General features: G+C 44.7%; 1 protein-coding gene across 4 annotated transcripts in view; it reads left to right on the top strand.

Moving 5' to 3' along the window:
* Positions 1-970: 970 nt before the first annotated feature.
* Positions 971-24286, top strand: part of LOC121299786 (signal peptide, CUB and EGF-like domain-containing protein 3) — a 54719-nt gene continuing 31403 nt past the window's right edge. For 3 of the 4 annotated variants that reach the window (XM_041227850.1, XM_041227848.1, XM_041227847.1), the window contains exons 1-4: positions 971-1390; positions 13660-13782; positions 16070-16195; positions 21376-21510. In XM_041227850.1, coding sequence (XP_041083784.1) covers positions 1282-1390; positions 13660-13782; positions 16070-16195; positions 21376-21510 — 493 coding nt within the window. In that variant the 5' untranslated portion in view covers positions 971-1281. The remainder of the gene's footprint in view (positions 1391-13659; positions 13783-16069; positions 16196-21375; positions 21511-24286) is intronic. The other variant, XM_041227849.1, reaches the window with a different exon arrangement.

The following is a 24286-nucleotide window of genomic DNA, read 5'->3' as shown; positions in this document are numbered from 1 at the left end:
CAGGAAATTGATCTTAGATTCATTTCAGAGTGCAGACAAGAGTCAAATAAATAAAGAATTAAACAAATCCCCTGTTTAATCAGCACTGCTGTCTCTTGTCATCACGACCAGTATAAACCAGTGCTGACCAGTGGCTTTGGAATTCCAAGCAGGGCAGGAATGAGCTTTGCTGCGCTATAGTCTGTACTCCACTATAGCGAGTGAAGGGCGAGGTTTAAAATGCCGTGTGCGCTGATTCCACTACGGCAAGCTTTGTGGTTTTCAGATCAGAAAATGTTATTATTTAATATAGCACAACATGCGTAAAAGAGGCCCCGCATTAGTGCAGCAGACCCTGTGATCGAAGTCCTCTCAGTTTCACTGCAGGTGTTAAATACTCACTGATTTTAAAGCTGGTCAGAGCTGTTTATTATAAGCCTATGCGTGCTGGATATGTAAACGTAAAGGTGTTTTGTTTTTTTTTTTTTTTGTTTTTTTTTTTTTTTTTTTTTTTTTTTTTTTCTTTTTTCCCCTTAGCGCTTACAGAATTTCAGCATTGGCGCGCTTGGTATTGCATCTTCCCCGATTAATAATGTGGAGAAAGCTGCAACAGTAGTTCTACTAGTCCTTGTTAGAAAAAAAAAAAAAAAAAAAAAAAAGGTTGTTTGGTCTGGGCGATGCATACCGTTTGCATTGATCCATTGATTGCACATGGTCCCCGAGTCTGACCTCCGCGCCCGGGGAAGCCGTTTCCATAGCAACCTCCCCAATGCTCCAACCAGCAGCTGATTGTAAATTCCTGTAGAAAAGAGATCTTTGCAAGTAGAGAGAGAGAGAGAGAGAGAGAGAGAGAGAGAGAGAGAGAGAGAGAGGGAGGGAGGGAGCGAGAGCAATACGCGAATCTTCATCTCTCCTCCCCCTTTCTCACAAGTCCTCACTCTATCTCCCCCTCTCTCCCTCTCTACATCTCTCTCTCTCTCTCTCTCTCTCTCTCTCTCTCTCTCTCTCTCTCTCTCTCTCTCTCTCTCTCTCTCTCTCTCTCCCCTTCTCTCTTATATATAGAAATTGTCCGGGATTTGAACATGATAACAGAATTACTCCTAGTGCGGGTGAGACACACAGCCGAGCACCGCATATTGCTGGGTTTTTTACTATAGCATAAAAAAACCCAATAGAGATAAGGAAGAAAGGATTATTTATATACAGCTTGTTTTTTCTTTTTTTTTTTTTTTGCTAAATTAAACAGTCCTCCGAGATTTATTTTGCTTACAGAGAAGTATATCTATTTTATTGTATGTATATATGATGTATTCGCTCATTATAATGGGCCCTAGTGTTGGATATTTGGGACTCTGCATACTCGTTTTCCTTCACCACCCTGAAACCGCTTTAGGGAGCAAAGCCAGTCCAGGTAAGATTATTATTATTATTATTATTATTATTATTATTATTATTATTATTATTATTATTATTATTATTATTATTTTAGTTCTTTGATCATTATTCAGCTCTTAATAAACAGGACATTAAAAACGAGTGCGATTCACACTTCGCGTGAGACAGCTAACTAAAGCAAAGGAAATGCATACGTTTTAACGACTTGTAAATAATGCTTTTGTTGAGCTAATGAATATGTAATCGAGCACAAGGAAGCGATACAGTATCTCAAGTGGAGTCCGTTTAGATTAAGGGAAATAAATCACCTCCTGTAATTTCCCGCATATTGTCTCAGATAAAATCGGAAAGTTTTTGCTTCCTTCTGTCCGAGTTAATGGGGAACATGTACAATTACAAATAATTTACCATAATAAAAAAAAACAGACAGCAGTTTGTAACCCTGTAGCCGGTTAACTCTATCTGAACAATCCGCAATGTTAAAGCTGTCGCTTTAGTGCACCACGGTGTCACTGTTGCGCATTGCCACTAACCCTAAACACTGGAGTTTAATAAATAAAACAGTTTGCTTCATTATGACGCCGAACAAAAAATTCTTTCCTCTAGTAAATGTCAATAGTATGGAACATGCTTTTAATAAATATCTTGAATACCGTGGTGTGTACACTTTGCAAACAGTGTTGTTTACTCCCCCCCACTCCCCCCCACACACACAGAGACTAATCTAAGCAGGAAAGAACACGCCGCTACTAATATTAAACTAGACTGTGCAAGAGAGAGCAACTATACACAGTGGCTGTTTCACTAAATGGCACCAAATAATTTATATAACAATTCCTCAGGGAATTTAGAACAAAAAATACAAACTAAAAACGTGCGGCAGGTTGTCAAGGTGTCATGAAATGTGTATTTTTTTTCTGTTTCAAATATAAAAACACAAATAAATCAACCCCCTTTTGTTTTCTTAATCCGTGTGTCTTAGCCGGTAAGGATGTGGACAGGGGAACGGGAATAAGCGCCAGAAGTTGCAACATGTTCTCCTTTTTATCTGCGAGTGAAAGCACTGGAACATGTAGTTTTTAAAACAAAAACGCAACTAAATTCAAAGCACGAACAGTTCCTGTGCAATCTGTGGTACACCAAACACACTCATACGCATGTGACATGCTTTAAACATGGATTCTGGGGAAGCGTACCGCGAAGCGCATTGAATCTACGCAGTGCAACACTTCAGTAAGCATGCCCGCTGTAGCGTTTCCCGTGACACCCTCCAAAGTACAAAGCTAATCAGTTTAAAGTTTCATATACTTCACTGGCCGACCCTGCATCATTTGCTCTCAGTGCATGGCTCTAAATGCACATTGCGGTCACCTCCGACAATGATACCTTATTAGAAGCAGTCAAAGCTATCCGTGCTGCTGAGAAGTGCAAGGGAAAAAAACAGACAGTTTCTGCACCCTGGGTGGTCTCTTCCTTCTGGTGGGAAAGCCTAATATTTACATTTTACAATTAGAACTTTTTTTTTTTTTTTGTGTGATGGTGAATGCAAATGTTTTGTTGTCCCGGGTTCAAAGGTAACCCCTGTTTGTGAATCCGGGAGAAGTATATATTCAAACTGCCCTCAACAACACTGCCAGTCTTCTGAACACGACTGTAGCAATCCCGTATGGGTTTAGCCGTTAGCTTGCTCTCTTGTTGCAAACTTGATCCTGTAACAGAGGTAAAATAAGCCTGCTAGGGAGCTAAAGGCAGTTTGGATGTCTTGCCTGCTCAAGTAAAGGGTGGTACACTGAGGTGAAAGTGTGTTGAGAGGATGGTAAAGCACAGAGGGATGCACGAGGAATTGTTTTAAGGAACCCGAGAACCAACTTTCAGGGGGAAAAAAAAGGAACATGCCAAAAAATGTGTGGAGGACACCATAGATAAAAGGGACGCGACTTGCGAGGTAAATATTTATTTAACACAGATGTTCCTGACAAGCTCTTTGTCCTGCATCAGTGTCGGAATAATTACAGATTCTTTTCGGAAACCCATGTTGGTTTGGCAGGGGGGTGGACAGGCTGCAGGGGCAGGTGATGCCTTAGCTCTTGCTTTAAGGTATGGGCAAGCTGGGTGGCACAGATAAATACTCTTGTTTATCATTCACGACTATAAGAGACAGTGTTCTTTAACAAATATGATGTTTTTATAAATACAAGACTATTCTAAAAAGAATATAGATCTATAAGAATTCCGCTTGCTTCTGCATTTCAAGCAAACTGCCTCTAGGAGTGCCTTCTATTCATTGGGATGGGAGCTGCTGTTTTGTGCTGCAGACAGCAGTCCCCGTCGAGCTGCAGAGTGGTAAGGCAGCCAGAGCCTGGCTGGGGTAACCTTTGCACCCTGATTGAGTATCTGCTTCGGAAGGCCCTTCTGGCACAAGCCAGTGTGGGAAGCAGCCTGACCCTAAAGCATTATGAAGCTTCACACACACACAAAAAAAACCAATAAGACATGCAACATGTAGTACATTCTTGTGCGCCGATCAGGTTGAGCACGATCCGACTGCCTTTGGTCAAAAGGCGATGGCTGGCCTTTTCTTGCAGATTTTTTTGCACCTATTGTGAGTCGTCCTGATCTTTGTGCTGTAAAGTGTAGTGGATTAGTGGGCGTAGAACTGTGCGTTTTGCCGAGGCAGTGTAAGGAAATGTTCACTTCAGATTTGCATCCCCGCCAAAAACTTCAAATTCCTGGTTTCAGCAAAGTGCGACTTTACAAGTCCTTGCACTGATGTTGCCAGCACTTGCTATTCAGAAACTAGACCACGGCAGAGTCCCCTGTGCTCCCCTGAAAAGGGAATCATTAATGATAAAAGTCTTCCCTGGAACAAGCACAGCGTATCTGGGGAGTATTCATGTGCTTTTTTTGTGGCCGTTACTATGGGCACAATTGAAGAAAAGATAAGAATGCGTGAGCCTGAGATTCTTCACGCTGGCAGTGCGCTTCTCTTAGTTACCAGTGCGCTATTATTTCTTCATTAAAGGTTCAGGACAAGAGCTCCAGGAGAGGAAACTCTATGAATGAAATGAAATTCTAAGTCCTCTGTGCAGGTACTTCATACAGCAAGTCTCGCTCTCAAGCAGTTAAACGTGGAAACTTACCTTAAAAAAAAAAAAAAAGCCATTAATTAAAAAGTCTTTTGAAAACGGTTATCTAAAGGGTTACACATTCACCCTGACCCTTGCTGTCCTGGAGTGGCTTAATTGGTGTGTTTTAACCAGCCTGGACGCTTATTTTCACTTGGAACAGTTAAGCGCAGTGATCATACCGGGATGCATATAGTTGTGTATTTTTTTGTTTGTTTTAATGTAAAGCTTACAGCAGTATGCCTATCCAAATTTACGCAGCAGCAGATTGTCAATAGAGCCGGTTTGTCGGAAAATGACAACCCGCTCCCATCGCTTTGTGTGCGTTAACCAAGCCTTGTGCCGCGGCTGCTGATGGTCCTTTCTGTGTTTGAAATGGTCTTACAGGGATGAGCCGCCTGTTCCAGGGAGATTTCCCATGCTGAGGGATGTAGGGTATCGGATGGCGAGTTCCAGTTGAATGGCCTCAGTGCTCGTTGCAGCTGGCTTGAACGCTGCTGTAGACAGCGAGGAACATGCCATTAGTGAATACTGCTGAAGCTTTGCTGTTTACCAAAACAGCTGGGCAGGCATTGAGGTCATGAATCACTGCAAGGTTGCTGTGCTGTTCTGAGATTTCACTGAGTCACTGACTTTTCTTTGTCTTTTGTTTTTTTGGGTGTTGGTGGATCACCCAGTATGAAAAGAAGCAGGAGTAATTACAGTGGATGACCGCAATAAAATAAACAGTTGTGCAGTAAACAGGATGCAGGATGCCGGTTCTAAAGACAAGCCTCCTTCCCTCACCCCCTAAGAGAAAGGGTGCTCCCTCTAGTCCAGGGCAGGTTTGAGGCATGGAGACTGAACTGCTCCCTCACTCCCTAAGAGAACCGCTTGTCCCTCCAGTCCAGGGTGCTACAGCTGCCCACCATCCATACGCCAGTATAGCATGGGGTCACCATGGAAACCAATACGGACCTGCCAATGGAGGCTGTGTGGTCCAGTGGTTAAAGAAACTGGGTTGCAACCAGCAGGTTCAAATCCCAGCTCAGCCACTGACTCATTGTGTGACCCTGAACAGGTCACTTAACCTCCTTGTGCTGTGTCTTTCGGGTGAGACTTTGTTGTAAGTGACTCTGCAGCTGATGCATAGTTCTCACATCCTAGTCTCGTATCTTGTAAAGCGTTTTGTGATGGTGGTCCACTATGATAGGTGCTATATAAAAATAAAGATTATTATTATTATTATTAATGATTATGCATGCTGGAAAGGAGAGAGCCAATCAGAGCATATCCACACATAACCTCATCATGCCTTAACTACTTGTTAAAAAAAAAAAAATCTCACCTACTCTACATACCACCGTTTCTCCAATGGCCAATATAAACACGATGGCTTCTAAAACATGTGTTTGTTAATCTAGACATTCCCTTCCCTGGAGTGAATGATTCTACCCCCCGAGGTCTTGGAACTTTTTATGCAGTTATTATGTCTTGTAAAATGGCTGTGACAGGCTTGCTTGCTATTTGAAGTCTGCTCTGAGGAGTGGCGCGTTGACAGATTAATCTCGGGGAATATTTAAAGCAGATAAGGGGTGGGTGCACCTTTGAGACTGGAACAGATTCACAAAGCTTTTTGCACGTTAACCCTGGGAGCACCTTTTCCTCCTTTTTAAAGTTTTAGCTTCCCAGTTCTGCATCCTGTTTCATTTTTTCATAGCTTAAGGAGAGCCAGTACAACAGGGCTTCGCTTCTGCAAAGCTTTGTGATTTAATAAAGCACACCTGTACTAGGATTATACCCAAATCATAGCATCGCTGTGGGCATTGTGTTACCTCTGCACCAGACTCCACTGCTTCCCTCCCGGTCCCTCATATCTCTAACCACTACGTGCCACCGCTGCGTCGCACTGCCACCTAGTCCCTCTGCCACAGCCTAGCCCTAAGCCTTAACTGCAGTAAAGTTCCCCAGGATGAAGAGAGAGCCAGCTTGCTGTATCTGGTGCGTAGTTTTTGTAGAGCTGGATTGCAGAGTGGAGTCTGCAGAGCCGGCCAGGGTACAGGTTCTGAACAGTGTGGGTTTCAGCACAGAGTAAATACGGCTCTCTGTTTGAACTGCACACCTCCGAGCTGCCAAGTCCTCTCCTGCTCGGCCGACAGGGAAGCTAAACTAAATACAACATTTAAGACTCCGCATAAATCTAAAAAAATGGCCTGGGGCCATTAGCAGTAGCAGCGCTGGCGTCCGCGGTGCACATTTTATCATGTTAATGAGTGGGACTTGTGAGTTCTCCAAGGTATAGGAAGGTTCACGTGGTTTGGAGCGGAGGACTGAAGCCTCATAACTTTAGAGATTAAAGGAGTATTGCGAGGCTGTGTGGTTTTAGAGCTTAGGACAGGAATCAGACAGTGGATCTTGGCTTTGACTTCAAGCTTAGCCCCTGGCTCGTTAAATGAACCCCTATGCGAAACACATTTTTAAAATGACCTGTGCAGTGAACGCACTGTTACTGACGTTTACTACTGCGTTTGTAGAGTACCTCATACAGATAGTGCATTGCAGGGTTTGTTGTTTGCCAGTTGGGTGCCCAGGCTCTGCGAAGGGGATCAGAAGGGAAGATCCCGAAGGGAGCGTCGCGTTGACGCTGACGCTCCTGTGGGTCAGGAAGGTAAAACAGGCAGGGGCTGTTTCTACTCATCGCTGTCCAGTGGACCCTACTGGACAGGCACTCAGTGAGCTTGGGTGGACACCTGCAGAGCTGGCCTTCGTCCTCCAGAGGCGGGTAGCTCGCTGGCATCCGATCTCCTGTAATGTGTAGTTCCCTGTGAAAATTCCCATTTCTGAGAGAATAGTGCAACTATATTATACAGCAGCTGTGCCACCCGGGCCCCTTACCTGCATGCTTGCCACTCCCTTAATTGTGTGTTTCACATAGCTGCATTGTTTAAGTGTTTGAGCACAGAGCTGTGTGGCCGTGTAGTGTGAACAGCAGCTGGGCGAGCCCTCTCGGCTGGGTCTTCATTGTAAACGACTGCCTGCACTCAGAGAGAGAGTTTAACTGGACAAATAAAGCAATCGAATTGAATACAGCTTTTAACTTGCTCTTTCGTATAAAACATCACATCTCTTCACTTTTTTTTTGTGGTGGTTTGGCCAACACTGAAAGTGGTATTCTAGGCGATGTCTAACTATATAGCATTATATGATCTTAGCATAACTTAGCATAACATTCACTGTTGCAGCCTCCGAGCGGCTCATTGTAACAGACAAGGAAACGTGTCTCAACTGAGGGACTTTCTTCAGTTTTTTTTTTTTTCTGATATGATTATGGGTGAATTTGATATGAGTTGTTTTTGAAAACTCAAAGAAACCCAGCCTTGAAAAAGAATACCTCTTTATCTTAATGTGTGAGCCGAGCTGTTTATTTTCAAGCAAACAAGCCCATTATTGTTTCCAGAGTATTTACAGCATTATTATTATTATTATTATTATTATTATTATTATTATTATTATTGATTATTATTGTTGTTGTTATCGTTTAAAAGCTGAAACTCTATACCCAGCTGTATTGGATGTTATCAGAGGAACTGCAGTGTTTTTGTGTCTTCTGAAGGACAGAGTTCTCTTGCGACGCCTTTCATGTTATAAATTGCTGTTTATGTTTCAGTGTATGGGTTTTATGTAACTGCTCAGAGAAAAGCCCTTTATGCTGGGGTGGGTTTTCTGGTTTAGTTTTTAGTGTTCAGTCACCTAAGACGAACTCCATTGGTGTTGATGTTAGGTGGTGTTGATAGCCACACTGCAGCCCAGCACTCTAACCACTGAGCTACTCAAACACACTGCCTTCCACACTGCAGCCCAGCACTGTAACCACTGAGCTCCTCAAACACACTGCCTTCCACACTGCAGCCCAGCACTGTAACCACTGAGCTACTCAAACACACTGCCTTCCACACTGCAGCCCAGCACTCTAACCACTGAGCTACTCAAACACACTGCCTTCCACACTGCAGCCCAGCACTCTAACCACTGAGCTACTCAAACACACTGCCTTCCACACTGCAGCCCAGCACTCTAACCACTGAGCTACTCAAACCCACTGCCTTCCACACTGCAGCCCAGCACTCTAACCACTGAGCTACTCAAACCCACTGCCTTCCACACTGCAGCCCAGCACTCTAACCACTGAGCTACTCAAACACACTGCCTTCCACACTGCAGCCCAGCACTCTAACCACTGAGCTACTCAAACCCACTGCCTTCCACACTGCAGCCCAGCACTCTAACCACTGAGCTACTCAAACCCACTGCCTTCCACACTGCAGCCCAGCACTCTAACCACTGAGCTACTCAAACACACTGCCTTCCACACTGCAGCCCAGCACTCTAACCACTGAGCTACTCAAACACACTGCCTTCCACACTGCAGCCCAGCACTGTAACCACTGAGCTACTCAAACACACTGCCTTCCACACTGCAGCCCAGCACTCTAACCACTGAGCTACTCAAACACACTGCCTTCCACACTGCAGCCCAGCACTCTAACCACTGAGCTACTCAAACACACTGCCTTCCACACTGCAGCCCAGCACTCTAACCACTGAGCTACTCAAACCCACTGCCTTCCACACTGCAGCCCAGCACTGTAACCACTGAGCTACTCAAACACACTGCCTTCCACACTGCAGCCCAGCACTGTAACCACTGAGCTACTCAAACACACTGCCTTCCACACTGCAGCCCAGCACTCTAACCACTGAGCTCCTCAAACACACTGCCTTCCACACTGCAGCCCAGCACTCTAACCACTGAGCTACTCAAACCACTGCCTTCCACACTGCAGCCCAAACCACTGAGCTACTCAAACACACTGCCTTCCACACTGCAGCCCAGCACTCTAACCACTGAGCTACTCAAACACACTGCCTTCCACACTGCAGCCCAGCACTCTAACCACTGAGCTACTCAAACCCACTGCCTTCCACACTGCAGCCCAGCACTCACTGAGCTACTCAAACACACTGCCTTCCACACTGCAGCCCAGCACTCTAACCACTGAGCTCCTCAAACACACTGCCTTCCACACTGCAGCCCAGCACTCTAACCACTGAGCTACTCAAACACACTGCCTTCCACACTGCAGCCCAGCACTCTAACCACCACTGAGCTACTCAAACACACTGCCTTCCACACTGCAGCCCAGCACTCTAACCACTGAGCTACTCAAACACACTGCCTTCCACACTGCAGCCCAGCACTCTAACCACTGAGCTACTCAAACACACTGCCTTCCACACTGCAGCCCAGCACTGTAACCACTGAGCTACTCAAACACACTGCCTTCCACACTGCAGCCCAGCACTCTAACCACTGAGCTACTCAAACACACTGCCTTCCACACTGCAGCCCAGCACTCTAACCACTGAGCTACTCAAACACACTGCCTTCCACACTGCAGCCCAGCACTCTAACCACTGAGCTACTCAAACACACTGCCTTCCACACTGCAGCCCAGCACTCTAACCACTGAGCTACTCAAACACACTGCCTTCCACACTGCAGCCCAGCACTCTAACCACTGAGCTACTCAAACCCACTGCCTTCCACACTGCAGCCCAGCACTCTAACCACTGAGCTACTCAAACACACTGCCTTCCACACTGCAGCCCAGCACTCTAACCACTGAGCTACTCAAACACACTGCCTTCCACACTGCAGCCCAGCACTGTAACCACTGAGCTACTCAAACACACTGCCTTCCACACTGCAGCCCAGCACTCTAACCACTGAGCTACTCAAACACACTGCCTTCCACACTGCAGCCCAGCACTCTAACCACTGAGCTACTCAAACACACTGCCTTCCACACTGCAGCCCAGCACTGTAACCACTGAGCTACTCAAACACACTGCCTTCCACACTGCAGCCCAGCACTGTAACCACTGAGCTCCTCAAACACACTGCCTTCCACACTGCAGCCCAGCACTGTAACCACTGAGCTCCTCAAACACACTGCCTTCCACACTGCAGCCCAGCACTCTAACCACTGAGCTCCTCAAACACACTGCCTTCCACACTGCTACAGAGTACAACAGCTGTGTTTGATGTTGAGTATGTTTGTGTACGAACTCATTTACCAGGTAATGGAGGAAAATGCTGGACGTGTTGAGATGGTTGTCAGATAGTTACTCAGCTTTTAGTTCATAGGGCTCGGCAAGTCCAACCGTCAGTGGCACCAGACAGGCAACCTGAAGTGTCCTGACAGGTTTGAACAGACCTTGTCTGCCGAAAAAGTCAAACCCGGAACTGCAGTTGCTGCTAAAAAAAACATTGAACTTGGAATATGAAAACAGAAAACAGCGTTGCATCTTTACAGCTGTGTGCTGCGGAGTGACGGGGCGGAAGAGCCTGCCTCCCTCCCGCTCCAGGGCTCAGTCTAACAAAGAAACAGACCCAGAGAGCGTAATCCTAAAAGAAAGGAAAGGAAGGGCTGCAGCAGCCATTGTTTTTCACGATCTTATTTCACCGGAGATCTAAAGAAGTGCTGTGGATATTTCACAGCCATTTTCTTAAACCAACGAGCAGCTAATGCCAGTGCATGTCAGGACAAGCCGTCGTGTAAAAGGCTACATTACTCAGGGTCTCAATGCTTTAGGTTTTCTTTCAAGGTCCGTCTTTGTCACCTGCATCTCACTCACTCTCCCACAAACATGTAACCATTAGTATTGAGCTGAAGAAAGGCTTTTGTCTGAAACGTCCTGAAATAAAATAGTCATTTAAACCATTTTTGTGCATGGTACAGCTATATGTTGTACCATACTGCCGTGCTATTTGAACTTCTGTTTGCAAAAAGACTTTGTGCAGAAGCTTCTGACAGAAAGCAGCTTGACTGAGAGGGTTAATAATTTGTTGAGCACAAACTGCAAGCTGAAGTGAAGGATGAAAAATCCTCTTGTGCGACACTGCTGACTGGACACCCATCCCCCCCTCCCCCCAAGAGTCCTGCTCTAAGAATTGGATTCCAGAGTTCTCCGACATGTTTGTCTTTCAATGATTCATCCTTTACCGGCACTGAAACATTTTCTGTCACATGTTTTATCAAGTAGGGAATATTTCCAATCCACTGAAGGGTAAAACATTGCGTTTACTTTACACTTATAAGCGGGAGAACAAACCTGACCTGCAAGTTTGAATAGTATAGACGATGGAGTTATTAAAAGTTGGAACAAGAAAGACATTGCGCAGTCAAGGAAGAGAGGTAGTTTAAACAGACTGGCCCCAAGTTTATTGAATGCATGTTTCAACATCTTGCTTGTATTGGTTCCAGTAGGATGTGGCTTATCCTTGAAAAGCATGCATGAAGTCCGACATGGTCCGAGTGTGTGTGTTGTAAAAGATACAGTGGTGAGTTGAGTAAAACCCTAGTCCTTTAATGCGGGTTGGAAGATTCTGAGTGGCGTAGTCGGTTAGTGCACTAGTCTTAATACTTCCTGCAGGGTAGTGAATTTGCAATACTGCATTCATGTGCAGTACACGTGTGTATACTCGTGTGTGTTTCTAGATGGTTTCTGATCTGCTTTTTAATGCTTTTAGACTAAAGGTCAAATTGGCTTGTAAGAGTTTGGATGCCTACCTGGACCCTCTTGAAAGGAGACAGAGCAAGGCGTCCTTACTGTGCAAATGCACCGTGGAAAACCTGCTGTGAAGAGTATTCCACTGTGGAGCAGGTTAACACGACGCCTCTCAATGCAGAAGAAGAAACTCAAGCTTAAAAATGATACATTTCCTGAGCTTGATAGCAGGCGTGAAATTTCACTGGTCTGACCACAGGCTGACTGTCTTTAAAAACAGACAGTTCTACACAGACATTGTATTGGTGGCAACAACCTAACGTGTTCACTGTTCTCATCACATACTTGTCAGTGAAGGTCACATTTAGGATGAGGTTCTGGGTAACGCAACCAAAAGGAGTTGGCTGGGGGCAGGGGGCAGGGGGCAGGGGGCAGCAGGTGGATTGGAGTTGCCGCTGTCTTCACTGAACTGTTTGATGTGCAGAAAAACAAGTCAGTTTTCTACACACCACACAAGGAACTCTCATTTCACAAGACTTACCGGTATACAGCAGGGTGCAGATTCATTAGAACACCCCACTGCTTCTGTAGTTTAGATTTTTTGTGCATATCAGATCAAACCACTGGAACAGACAATCTTGGAAAGTCTTCAAAATAGGCAAATTAGTGATTATCTAATTTAATGAATGACTTTAATAGGCCATACATGCAGTTCATTTAAAGAAGAGAAAAGGAACACAGAGCCACAAAGGGTAAAATGCATGAGACTTTTTAGAAGCTGTTTAATTAAAGCACAAAGCAGTCTGACATTTTCACACACAAGTGCCTATTGTTTCTATATTGCTGATTACTGACCGAAAATTAAAATTCTCACACCCTGAGGTTTTCATGCAGGTAGGTATATAAGTGACAAGTCTTAAAGTGTTCTAATAGATTTGCACACGACTCTATGTATTCAGTTATGAATGGGGCATTATCAAAGTGATCAAGTGGAAAATCTAGACAGATGTACAGTAGGTGTTTGCAAGCAGACACATTTTGCAGTTGACTAATGAACAGTTGGTCCCAATACCTTTCCTTGCACACAGTGAAAATGAAATGGATGCCTGTAGGATGAGAGATGGATCTGGAATCAGTACTAACAGGGTTAAAAAAAAAATCCACTTCTAAATGTGCAGCTGACAGCATTATCACAGCTCTTTTTGACTGGAAACTTGCAGTCTAGGTGATTCACCTCCCCAGTGGCTGTCTTGTAATAATTGCCTGTTTTTATAATGTGTCACTCTAGCACTGAAGGCTGAGCTTGATTTGTCACACCTGAGCTTAATCAGAAATATCCTAGAGGCCACCAGCTTAGGCGTAACTAATTAAGCTCATAGTAAAGCCTAGTGTAACTAATTCAGCTCCAAATAAGCTTATGAGCTTATCCTGAGCTCGCTGAGATACAGAGCAAAGCACAGCTAATGCATAGTGCACAATGAGCATGCAAATGCACAATGGCAAACTCTTCTAAGGGTGATTCATACGACATGGGGCTGAAGCGTGCAGCGGGGCCCCTGCAGGCCTGCTCCTGTCTCACTTGCTTTCCTCTCCTTCTCCCTCTCTCTAGATGTTGATGAGTGCGCGGAAGCTTTGGATAATTGTAACATTGACGCAATCTGCCAGAACACCCCGAGGTCATACAAGTGCATCTGCAAGTCTGGATACACGGGAGACGGCAAGCACTGCGAAGGTGAGAGAAGCCACAGTGCAAAATCTCAAATTCATCCGCTTGGTATTTGTGGTACCTCGTTAGAGCAAGAGCCTGTTCATTTATAACAATCACTGAATATGAAGAACTTCAGACTGGTTTTATCTAAGGGTGTTAGATTCTGTTTAATGTAAATGAAAAGAACCCAGCTTAGTCTAAATAGTTTTCTAATCAAAAATACACCATCTGGACCACTGAATCTAACTGCCAGTGTTCAAGATGCAATGCAGCATTACCAGGCTATGCCAACTGAGCTAACGACTTTTCCGATAGCGAACACAAAGCAAGAAGACCTTGAATGTCATTTGATAAAATAAAGCCGCGCCTGGGAAAGCTGCAGTTCACAGGAGAGGGCTCCCTTTTGCTGACGGGGTCTCTGTTGGTCAAAGCCCTGTGTTAAACTTATTACACATGTTACCAAATGAAATGAAGGCACTAAATACAACGCTGCACACACAAAGTTACTGCCAAAGCACGGAGAGGGCTGGGACGTGCTCCACTCAATCAGACACATTGTTGTTTTCTTAACAGATTTATCTGAAGTTCAAAGCCTGCTGGATTTATTATTTTTATATATCTATATATTTTTTTTCATAATGCGATATTTCACAATGTCACTACAACTGTTTTTCATGGCTGTTTGCCTGGAGGCTGTGAACTTTACTTTATTTCATTTTGCTGAAATTTATTCACTGGGAAAGACCTAATTTGAGACATTTAGTCTAGTATTTGAAGATTCCCCTTGGGGAAGGGAGAAGGGGGAGGGTGGGCAAAACATGTATAGGCCACTCTCAATCACACAGTTCAAGAAAGAAATTAACAACGCACATTTTTTATCCCAGAAAACCTAGCAGGGCCTGTTTACTACAGCATATTAAACTCCTGTGCTGTACTTTGTCAGAAAGCTTGTTGATAGTCCAGTTCGTTTACATTCCCCCAAAGCAGCTGTAGGGACAAAGGCTTCCATGTTTGCTGGGGCTCCTGCTTTTACTGTGTCAAGCATAACAAAAATGATAACCCTGATCCTCCTCCAAAGAGTGTGTCTTGCAGAAGCCCTATGGTCTGTTTAGCTATTTAGATCTTGCCCACCCCTGTCCTTTGTTCTCCCTGTCCTGCTATTCAGCACAGTCCAGCACAAGCTTCTTCCTCACAGAGTGCCAGCTCCTACAGCTTTCTGTCTCAAGTGCAAACACAAACGGAATCTGGAAACGAGAAATTGAGCAGCATTTTGTAATGCTAATATAGGTCATTAGCCCCCTGCAGTCAGCGAGTGCTGTGGGGCATTAGGCTGGCTCTGCCCAGATAATCCCTTAAAGGGACAAGGCTCTTGTTTCAGCTTGTGTGTCTCTGTCCAAAAAACAAAACCGCAGTTTATTAGCCATAGCAGATCTGGCATCCCGCTGGGAGGCTATGTAAGCGTCAATGCAACATGCAGCTGATCAAGCGCCTTATTAAAATCTACAGACATTCTGGGGACAGGACCAAGCTAGCTTCATAAACATTATTCAGATTTACTATCCGTAGATGAACCTGTAGAAAATCATGCTCACTTTTCTTGTAACAGTATCTGGCTTGCCTGCACCCAGCCCTGGGTTGCCTGGTTTTTGGTATATTATCGAAATGACCAGACATTTGACATCAAACTCCTAGACTGCACAGAGTTCTCAAAGCCTGGACTGGGTGCAGGGCTGGTGTTGGTTTCAAGCAGTGCAGTCGCAGGGATTCTGCTCTCCCCCTCTAAACGAATAAGACGGCAGGCAGCTTGTCAGGTTAAATTACGCAGCCCCCCTCCCTCCTCAGCACAACAAAGGCGGGCAGGCCAGTTAATTTGCTCTAAATTGTCCACTAAATGAGTGGGCAGTGCCTACACCTCCTGCACTTCATCAGCCGCGCTGCCTTCACCCAGCCCTCACAGGATTATTGTTTCAGCTGCGGCCTTGTCCTCCAGCCAGCTCTCCCTCTCTCCCCGTCACTCTTTCTTTCTTTCTTTTTCTCTCCCCCTCTTTAATTCCTTTTTGTCTCTTTTCCATTTGTCTTCTCGCTCTCTATCCTCTCTCTCTCTCTCTCTCTCTCTCTCTCTCTCTCTCTCTCTCTCTCTCTCTCTCCCCCTATTGCCTTACTGTCTTCCTCACACTCTTTCTTTCTCACTTTCTCTCTATTCCGCTCTTCTTTTTACTGCCATGTTCACTTCCTTTTTTTGTTCCTTTAATTGTTTTTTTCAGTCCCTCTCTATCCCTGCGATTTTTGACTTTGTTATTCTTTTTCACAGACATTGATGAGTGTGACAACGAGTACAACGGTGGCTGTGTTCACGAGTGCATCAACATCCCTGGGAATTACCGATGCACGTGTTACGATGGCTTCAGGCTGGCCCACGACGGGCACAACTGTTTGGGTAAGCGGAAGTGATCGCCTGTTACACACACTTTCGCTGCACGGCCCTTCTGGTTTGCAGCATTCTGGAAAATGACTAGCCTTGGCACATCCTGTGTTTTATCAAATATCAGCTGAACTGTACTACCTTCAAGTTCTTTCAGCTCTAACCACTGCTTCACACTGCCTCCCAGTCCCTGAACCTCAGGGCCACCCTGCTCACCCCCCAGTCCCCCGGTCCGCAGGAATGCTGTGCAGACTCTGAGGTGTTTTGTCTGAGCGCTGCCGGCCCCTGTGTTCTCAAGGACTCTGGAATCTCTCAGTTGTTCTTCTCTGCAGATTGTTGTTTGAGAGTGTGGTGTCGACACCCCGCTCAGGTGCTGTGCTGACTTGTATCCCTTGCGCTGCTCAAAAGGACCCTGCGTGGGAATTTCCCTGGCTAGGGCTGTGCTCAGGAGCCCTGTGTTTGTGCAGCTCTGAAGGATGTGTCAGACTTCAAGCCCAACCGCCTCCAGTATTTCATAAATCTTTCACTCATTTTTTTTTTTTACAGAATTTAATTAATAGCGCTTAACAATACCTGATTCCCTGTGGGTTTCCAGCAACAACAACTATAATAACAACTACAATAATAATAATAATAATACTAATAATAGCAATGATAAACTACTCTCAGCAAACCGTTAAACCCTGCTTTATTTGTATTGTTATTCTTTTTTTTTAAATTTGCATTCCAAGGTTCTAGCGTAATTGGTTTTGAAAGAGCGGTGTGCTTCATACTATGCTACTGAAGTCAGACAGAGAGGATCCAAGCCTCACATCTACTGAATAGGCTTTGATGTTTAATGACAGCAAAAGCAAACTTTTCATTATTAAATTCCTGCCAGTAATTGTATTTTACCAGAGTGGAACCACAGTACTGTCAATAAGCATGTTCCGATAGTGTGTGTGTGTGTGTGTGTGTGTGTGTGTGTGTGTGTGTGTGTGTGTGTGTGTATATATATATATATATATATATATATATAAAATATATTGACTAGAGTTGAGGCTTATCGGGGAAAACTCTTGCTCTGAGGATTAAAAAGTGACCGGGAGTCAACCCAAGAGGGAACAGCTTTCAACTATTGCAGTAAATATCTGGTTCATTAAAAACGTACGAGGAATGCCAGCGCTGCCCCTTCATAACGCGATACCAGGGAGCCACTGTGACGATACTGCACTGTTTTTGTTCTGCCTTCGTAACCAGAATGAAAGTGCTAGTGGAGCGGGCAGATGGGAGCCACGAGCATGCGGCTCCATCACTGGGCTACACGGTATAAAGGGTCTGCCTGGAAGGTGAACACGAGCACAGGTTTTCTTTGTTTCTTCCTTTCTTTTCACTCCAACAACGCACAAAAAACTTATTCGAAAAAATCTTCAAAGAGATGTTAAAAGGCGAGGCTTGAACCGGCATTAAAGAACCACTCGTTTTTGTTAAGACTTTGTATATTTCCGTGCATCACAATCTGGTGACTTTGTACAGCTCAGAGGTTTAACGCACCCCTCTAGCCTCAACAGAGCTCTCGGGATGAGGTCTTAATACATCTGATGCGCCTGCCCCCCCTGCAACAGCCAGCCGAGAACAAAAAGAACGTGCTGGATCTGGATAAAAGAAACCCGTGCACTGAAAATCGGGATTTCAATACGGACGACACCCACTATATGACCAGGATGTCCTGTCCCTGGCACGGAGCAGGTTAACCCTTTCATGCATTGTATTATATGGATGGATGTATCTGTTCCATGGATGAAGTGGGTAAAGAGCAGCCAGAGCCTCCCTCCTCGGCTGGGATTGCTTCACTCAGTCCCAGGCTTGCATTTAATTGTGGGTTTGGCAGAGCTGGGTAGGGTTACACACAGGCTAGCTCGGGGGCCAGGGCAGATCAGAGGTGGAACCTGCAGGTGAGTCTTTGACTGCACTTCCTAATTTAAGTCAATTACAGACAGGGCTGTTGACTTGGAAACAACCTGTGTGTTCGTGTGAATGAGGGAGTGAGCAAGGTCACGAATGAAATGAGTGTGGGAGGGAGGGAGGGAGGGGTGGGGGTCAGCTCAGCGATCAGAGGACAGCAATCCACAAAACAAACTCCCAAGCAATTCAGCGCAATGCAGTGGGAGCTCAGCTTGCCTGTGCTGTGCCCTCTGCACTGGTTCAAAACTAAGTATGAAGGGTCTCTTAATGGTCCCATTAAGAACGTGTTACACATGCAGAGGTGTGAATGGGGCTTGTTACCATTGTGGGGGGGGGGGGGGGGGGTGTCCACATCACCCCCTGATTATGTGACAAAAATAAAACCCCTTTGCAATGTAAAAGACATTGAGAAAAACTTTTAGTCAAAATGTTTGTCATTGAAGTTTATTTGATCCTTTCAGGGTCGGGGTCAATTCCTGGGTTTCAATTCCAATGGCTTTTTAAAATCAATTCCCAATGGCAATGCCCATCCCTTCGAAGGGATTGAAATTTCACAGACACAGGAATTGTAATCATTTGAAGCCAGTTTAATTGACTAACAGAGACTTCAATTGGAATTTGTTGATACTGTGAGGAGCTTATTATAACCAGAATCCTGCCAATTGCAATTTTGATGTGTTGGAATTGGAATTGGAATTTAAAAAGGAATTGGAATTTAAAAAGGAATTGGAATTGGGAATTGGAATTGGAATTTAAAAAGGAATTGGAATTGGAATTGGAATTTAAAAAGGAATTGGAATGCAAAAACAGGAAGACCCCAACCCTGATTATTTCTACTTATTTCTACATTTACCAGTTTTTTTTTTTTGAGTTTTTTTTACAGTTCGCTTTATAGATCTGAAACAGTTAGTGGATTATTTAGTGGAAAATACTAGTGATGTGATGGCAAACAAATGAAACAAGAGTGGTACTATGTTTTATTTTGGGAATGCCCCCCAGAAGTTGAAGCGTGGTCCGTAGATATCTGTGGCTACCTGTAGACACATCTGAGAACGAGGAAGGGCGTACAGACTTAGTTACTTAAAATGGGAAAGTGTCTGATCCTAGTTTTCTTTGTGGGTTCATTGGAGAGCATAAAGTTTTGCTGTTCCCAACTTAGCCTTTGAGACCTGGTGAGTTCCCAGTCTGCCCACACTAATGCCACGCTCCCTGGAAGTTTGACTGTGTCGCGCCGCAGAGCAGAGCAGAGCAATGCTACTGCAAAGTAACACTGTGGTTTGTATTTAATCCGTGACTCGCCCTGCTAGCAGGCGTCTCGTGCACATCAGGTTTGGTTTGAGCTGTACGCTTGTTTTAAAAAGGATCACATTAAAAGGTAAAACTGAACAGTTTGCAACACGAAGGCTTTTTCACTGACCTGTTTTTCTGCTTGGCTTGCGCGTGTTAGTTATGGATTAGCATATTCCTATCTGGAGCTGAGAATGTGTGGTGGTCTGTGTGTGTGTAACAGTGTGGGTGTTTGATGGGAGGTTGGGTTGGGGCAGAGGTCCCTTTTCCTCTCGGTCAGCGAGTTTCCTGAAACGCTTGAGTTCAGATTGCGCTCCGCTCTCAGTTTTCCTTGGCAGTCCTGGAGTGTTGCTTCTATCAGCCTTTCATTTTTTTATTCCATCAGGCTGAGAATTCCCACAAAGGAAACCCAATCCCGTGGTCTTCCTCAGCTGGACAAACAGACAGAAACCGAGTTTCACTTGAAAGCTGATTAAAACCACTGCGCACAGAGCAGCATCTTAATGCGAAGAGCCCAGAGCAGGAGCTGTATAGCATAATAATAGGGGTGACCTGGACTACTCCAAAGAAAATCATTGTCCCAGAAATATTCTTTAATAAAAGTTCATACTTTGTGTGAAGGGGTGTCTCCTTATTGTAAAGAAAAATAAATGAATCTCTTTCACAGATTAACTTGAAAACTTTGGAACTGTCATATATAGTTTTAACCACATTTTTTGACAGGTGCAGAAACTACTCCAGCAAGGGATCAAACTAAATATTGAAGTCCCAAGCACTGTTCCTCTTCTCACACAGTTTCTAGAAGTAACCTGGCTCAGGATAAAATGAAATGCAGCCGTTCGGGACTGTGGGGGGTGGATGTGATGTCAATTAATAGTTCAGTCATTGTGCAAGAAAAAGCATTAAAATATGAAAGGAAGCCACATCAAAGATACAGGGCTACTGGAGAAGTTGTTATCACTGCTGGGAGCACGTCCACCACCGTCACGAAGCCTCTGAATCCAGTTTGGCTAATGGGTACAGCCTGTCCTTGCTGGTGTGTGTGTGTGTGTGTGCGTGTGTGTGTGTGTGTGTGTGTGTGTGTGTGTGTGTGTGTGTGTGTGTGCGTGTGTGAATGGGTCCTGCTGCTAGTTATTGCTCTGCTGTGCTCCCGAGTCCTGCAATGAAACACCCAGGTTGTTGAAGTACTTTGATGGGCACAGGACCTTTGTTGGAAATTACCTTTTTTTTTTTTTTTTTTTTGAAAGACTATAGTGTTACCGTGCTGAAATACTCCATCAATCAGGAGAAGGCAAATAAAGGAATCGCCCTAGAGCAATGGATTATTCATTTTCTTCTTGCTTGCCATTAAGAGAGTTTTTGGCATTGCTAAAGGCTCAATAATGCTTTGAATTTGCAGCTTGGCTGCCGCGCTCCATGCAAAGGGGTTGTTAGTGCAAACAGGACGCCTATGAGCTTGGTTAGGGCAGTGAGCGGGAGCCCCAGGGGAGAAACATTCCTCCTTCCTCACGGCTTCTTGTAGCTTGCAACTAAAGAATGAAAATCAAATAAGAGATTGTGTTGTTGACCGAGGGGAGAAGAGAGGAGGGGAGAGGCAAGGCGAGGAAGGGAGGAGAGAGGAGAGGAGAGGAGGGGAGAGGCAATGATAGGAGAGGATGTCATCTGAAAATACAAGACCCTCCATGTTGTCTTACTGAATGTAATATCCAATTAGTGGCGATATTTCTTGAGCATCCCTTCTCCTTATTTTAATATTGTTCAATACTATTTTACACAACTCATTTAGCCTGTTTGAGGCAGATATTTCACTGCAGCATGCTGGTCCCTCTGCACCAGTTTCCATGACCTATTAAGACTGGAACCTCCCTGCATGAAACTATGAAATCCTGGGTTTAGCCCCTTGTATTGGGGTGAGTGCCAGGGTTCAGTGTGCCCCCTGTTGATTGCTGTCTCTGTGCTCACAGATGTGGACGAGTGTTTGGAGGGGAACGGAGGCTGCCAGCAGATCTGTCTCAACATGATGGGGAGCTACGAATGTCGCTGCCGGGACGGCTTCTTCCTGAGCGACAACCAGCACACCTGCATCCAGCGACCCGAAGGTCAGCCCCGCCAAACAGCGCCCCCTCTGGGGGGTAGGGGATGGGAGGACTAACTTAAAACTGTATATTAATCTTTCACATAGCGTGGGTCCGATTCCAGTCCTTCAGAAATCAAAACTTTAAGGAATGTAGGGAATAGAATAGAAGTGACCTTTTTAGGTGGAAACATGTACAAACCATGCAGCGATCTATAACACTTGCTATCAACTTCAATAAGATCAATGCCTTTATTAGAATAAGCCTTAGATGTAGTTAAAATAAAACCCATTCAACAGACAGAGAAAGATGTGGATCAAAATACTGATCCTTTTTACTGAAATCCAGGATAAAGATGATTCTGTTTATTGATTTTTTTATTTCCTCAGCTGAAAATGTAATGTGTTAGACCTGAGGCTTAGTATTACTTCCGGTGTATTACCCAAACATGAAACACCTGTCTGCTTCTCTGTATATGTGACTGTGAGTGCTGTGGCACTGTCAAGCAGCTCCTGCTAGCTGCTTTATCGCTTCTTCACTCTTCGTTTGTTCTCCTTGTCTGTCAGTCTGTCCCAGTGATTGCACAGCCCTTCATTTCACTCTGGACTGTAGACTGTTATTCTAGCTCTGCTCCGGGTCTCGTTACAGCAAGAGCTTGTAGGGCTAAGTTCAGACTAACCAGCATCATACAAGAACCCTGAGGCTAGTGCACAGGAGCAAGGGTGAGCCCGAACCCGAATGCCCATGAATTCAACCATACCGAGCAGTTCTGAAACAAGACCGCGTGAAGTGCCAGCACTGTGCAAGTCCTGCTCCCGAGAGGGCAGTCTGGTCCAGTAGTTAAAGTCCAGGGCTTTTAACCAGAAGGTGACCGGTTCAAATCCCACCTGAGCCACTGACTCACTGTGTAAGACCCTGAGCGAGTCATTTCACCTCCTTGTGCTCCGTCCTGCAGATGAGATGTGAAATCAGTGTCCTATTGTAAGTGACTCTGCATATCATGCACAGTTCACAGCCTGCCTCTGTAAAGCGCTTGTGATGTTGATGCACTATGATAGGCGCTGTATAAAATTTTTATTGTTATTATTAGTGTTATTATTAGGTCAACCTGGATAGTTTCTCTGAATTATGTTTTTTATTGCTGTATTTTACAACAACAGTAGCATGAACATCGCAGTCGGATTTAAAAAGTTAATGAAGTATTAAACATGTAGCCGAGGGCTGAAGCAGCTCCTGTTTATGGAGCATTCCTGTGGGATTCAAAGGCAGGGGGTGTTGGGAGACGTTGTTACAAGTCCTCTGTAAAGATGCAACCACTTGTGATTATGAACTAAAGAGCTGGTAAAACAGGATAATAGTTCAGAAACCTTTAAAGGTGAACTTTACATATTTTTTAATAAAAATGTGTTTCGTTCAAAATGTGTTAGTAGGTCTCTCGATGACACACGCACTGATTTAAAAAAAAATAAAAAAATGTATTAGCCCGGAGCACATGCAACACATTTATTCTCTCTCCAAGTCCTGCACAGGGTGAGCACACAGTACAGTCGCCTTAAAGCATATTCAGAGTCCACTAGCCTCCTTTTATTTACTTTGCAGTTATCAGTTGTGAATAAGGTGTTCTCTCCGCTGCCGTGGCCATGCTGCTGGCCGTTGCCAAGCTCCTCGCAGGAAGCCCTTGTTAGGGGAGAAAAATGCCAATTAGTGTCCAGATCTGCCAGCTGCCTGAGCTAATGACAGAGGAGTCGGGTCTGGTTCTGATTAATCGCTCCCTGATGGAATACCTTTTGGGAAAGTAAGACTCTCATCTTTGCTTGGCGGAATTTGTTTCAGATATCGCCATATATATATGGCAAGGTGAACTGGCTCAAGAAGTATGTGTGTGAAAGCATTGTTTCAAAACTGCGGAAGCTCATAAACCAGGTTATAAACTCGCCTTCCTGAGCCAGTTAACATGGTAAAGAGACACTTGTGCCAGACTGGCAGTGGCATGCAGTCAGGTCTCTGAAAACAAAGCCAACTGCTTTCATGTAATGGATTAACATAACAGACACCTATTGCTGTAAAGCAGGATGTGATCCAGTCAGCAGGCGTTCGATTTTGTCGTAAGCATTTTTGGCTCTTAAAGCACAGCACTGCTATCCTAGAGACAGCAGTGCTGTCTTCCACACCTCTCGTAATTGGATTTCTTTTTGCACTGATCCTGTCTTTAAGTCAGCACGCACCACATTAAAAATAATTACAGGGACAGTCATGGTGTTGGAATGGTTCCTGTTTAAAGACGGCGGAGCTGGGGAAGGTTTTGATGAGCCTCTGCCAAGTTATTCCACTGATAAGAGGCCGCCTCTCCCGAACCCGGAGTCTCCCGGCGGATTCCGAAGGGGATAATCAAAGTGAATTGCAGTAAAATAGCACAGGTCGTAATCCGCAAAAGGGGGTTATTAAAATGTTTTAAATGTAACGTCCCATCGAGGAGCGATCGTTTGTTTATCAGCAGATGGGAGTGACTGTCTTCTGTAACGTTCAGAAGAAGTAATGCAGAGTTTTATCTGTTTTATTTAAGATCTGTACAATAGGGGGAACCACTGCCTTGTATACTTGAAGAACAAAACGTTTTCTGGGGCACGAATCCTTTACTAGCTTTTAGACCTGATCATAAACCATTTTTCAGTACAATAAGTGATCATGAGTGAACAAATTGTCCATGCTAATCAGATCATCTGTATTGTTTTCAACCCTGCCTCTGTGGATCCTCTCCGAGGGCTGGGATTGGACCCAGCCAGCAGACACTCTATAAATC

Source organism: Polyodon spathula, chromosome 25 (assembly GCF_017654505.1).
Source record: "Polyodon spathula isolate WHYD16114869_AA chromosome 25, ASM1765450v1, whole genome shotgun sequence".
Taxonomy (NCBI): Eukaryota; Metazoa; Chordata; class Actinopteri; order Acipenseriformes; family Polyodontidae; genus Polyodon; species Polyodon spathula.
The sequence above is the reverse complement of the archived record's forward strand: the minus strand, read 5'-3'. Positions and strand labels throughout refer to the sequence as shown.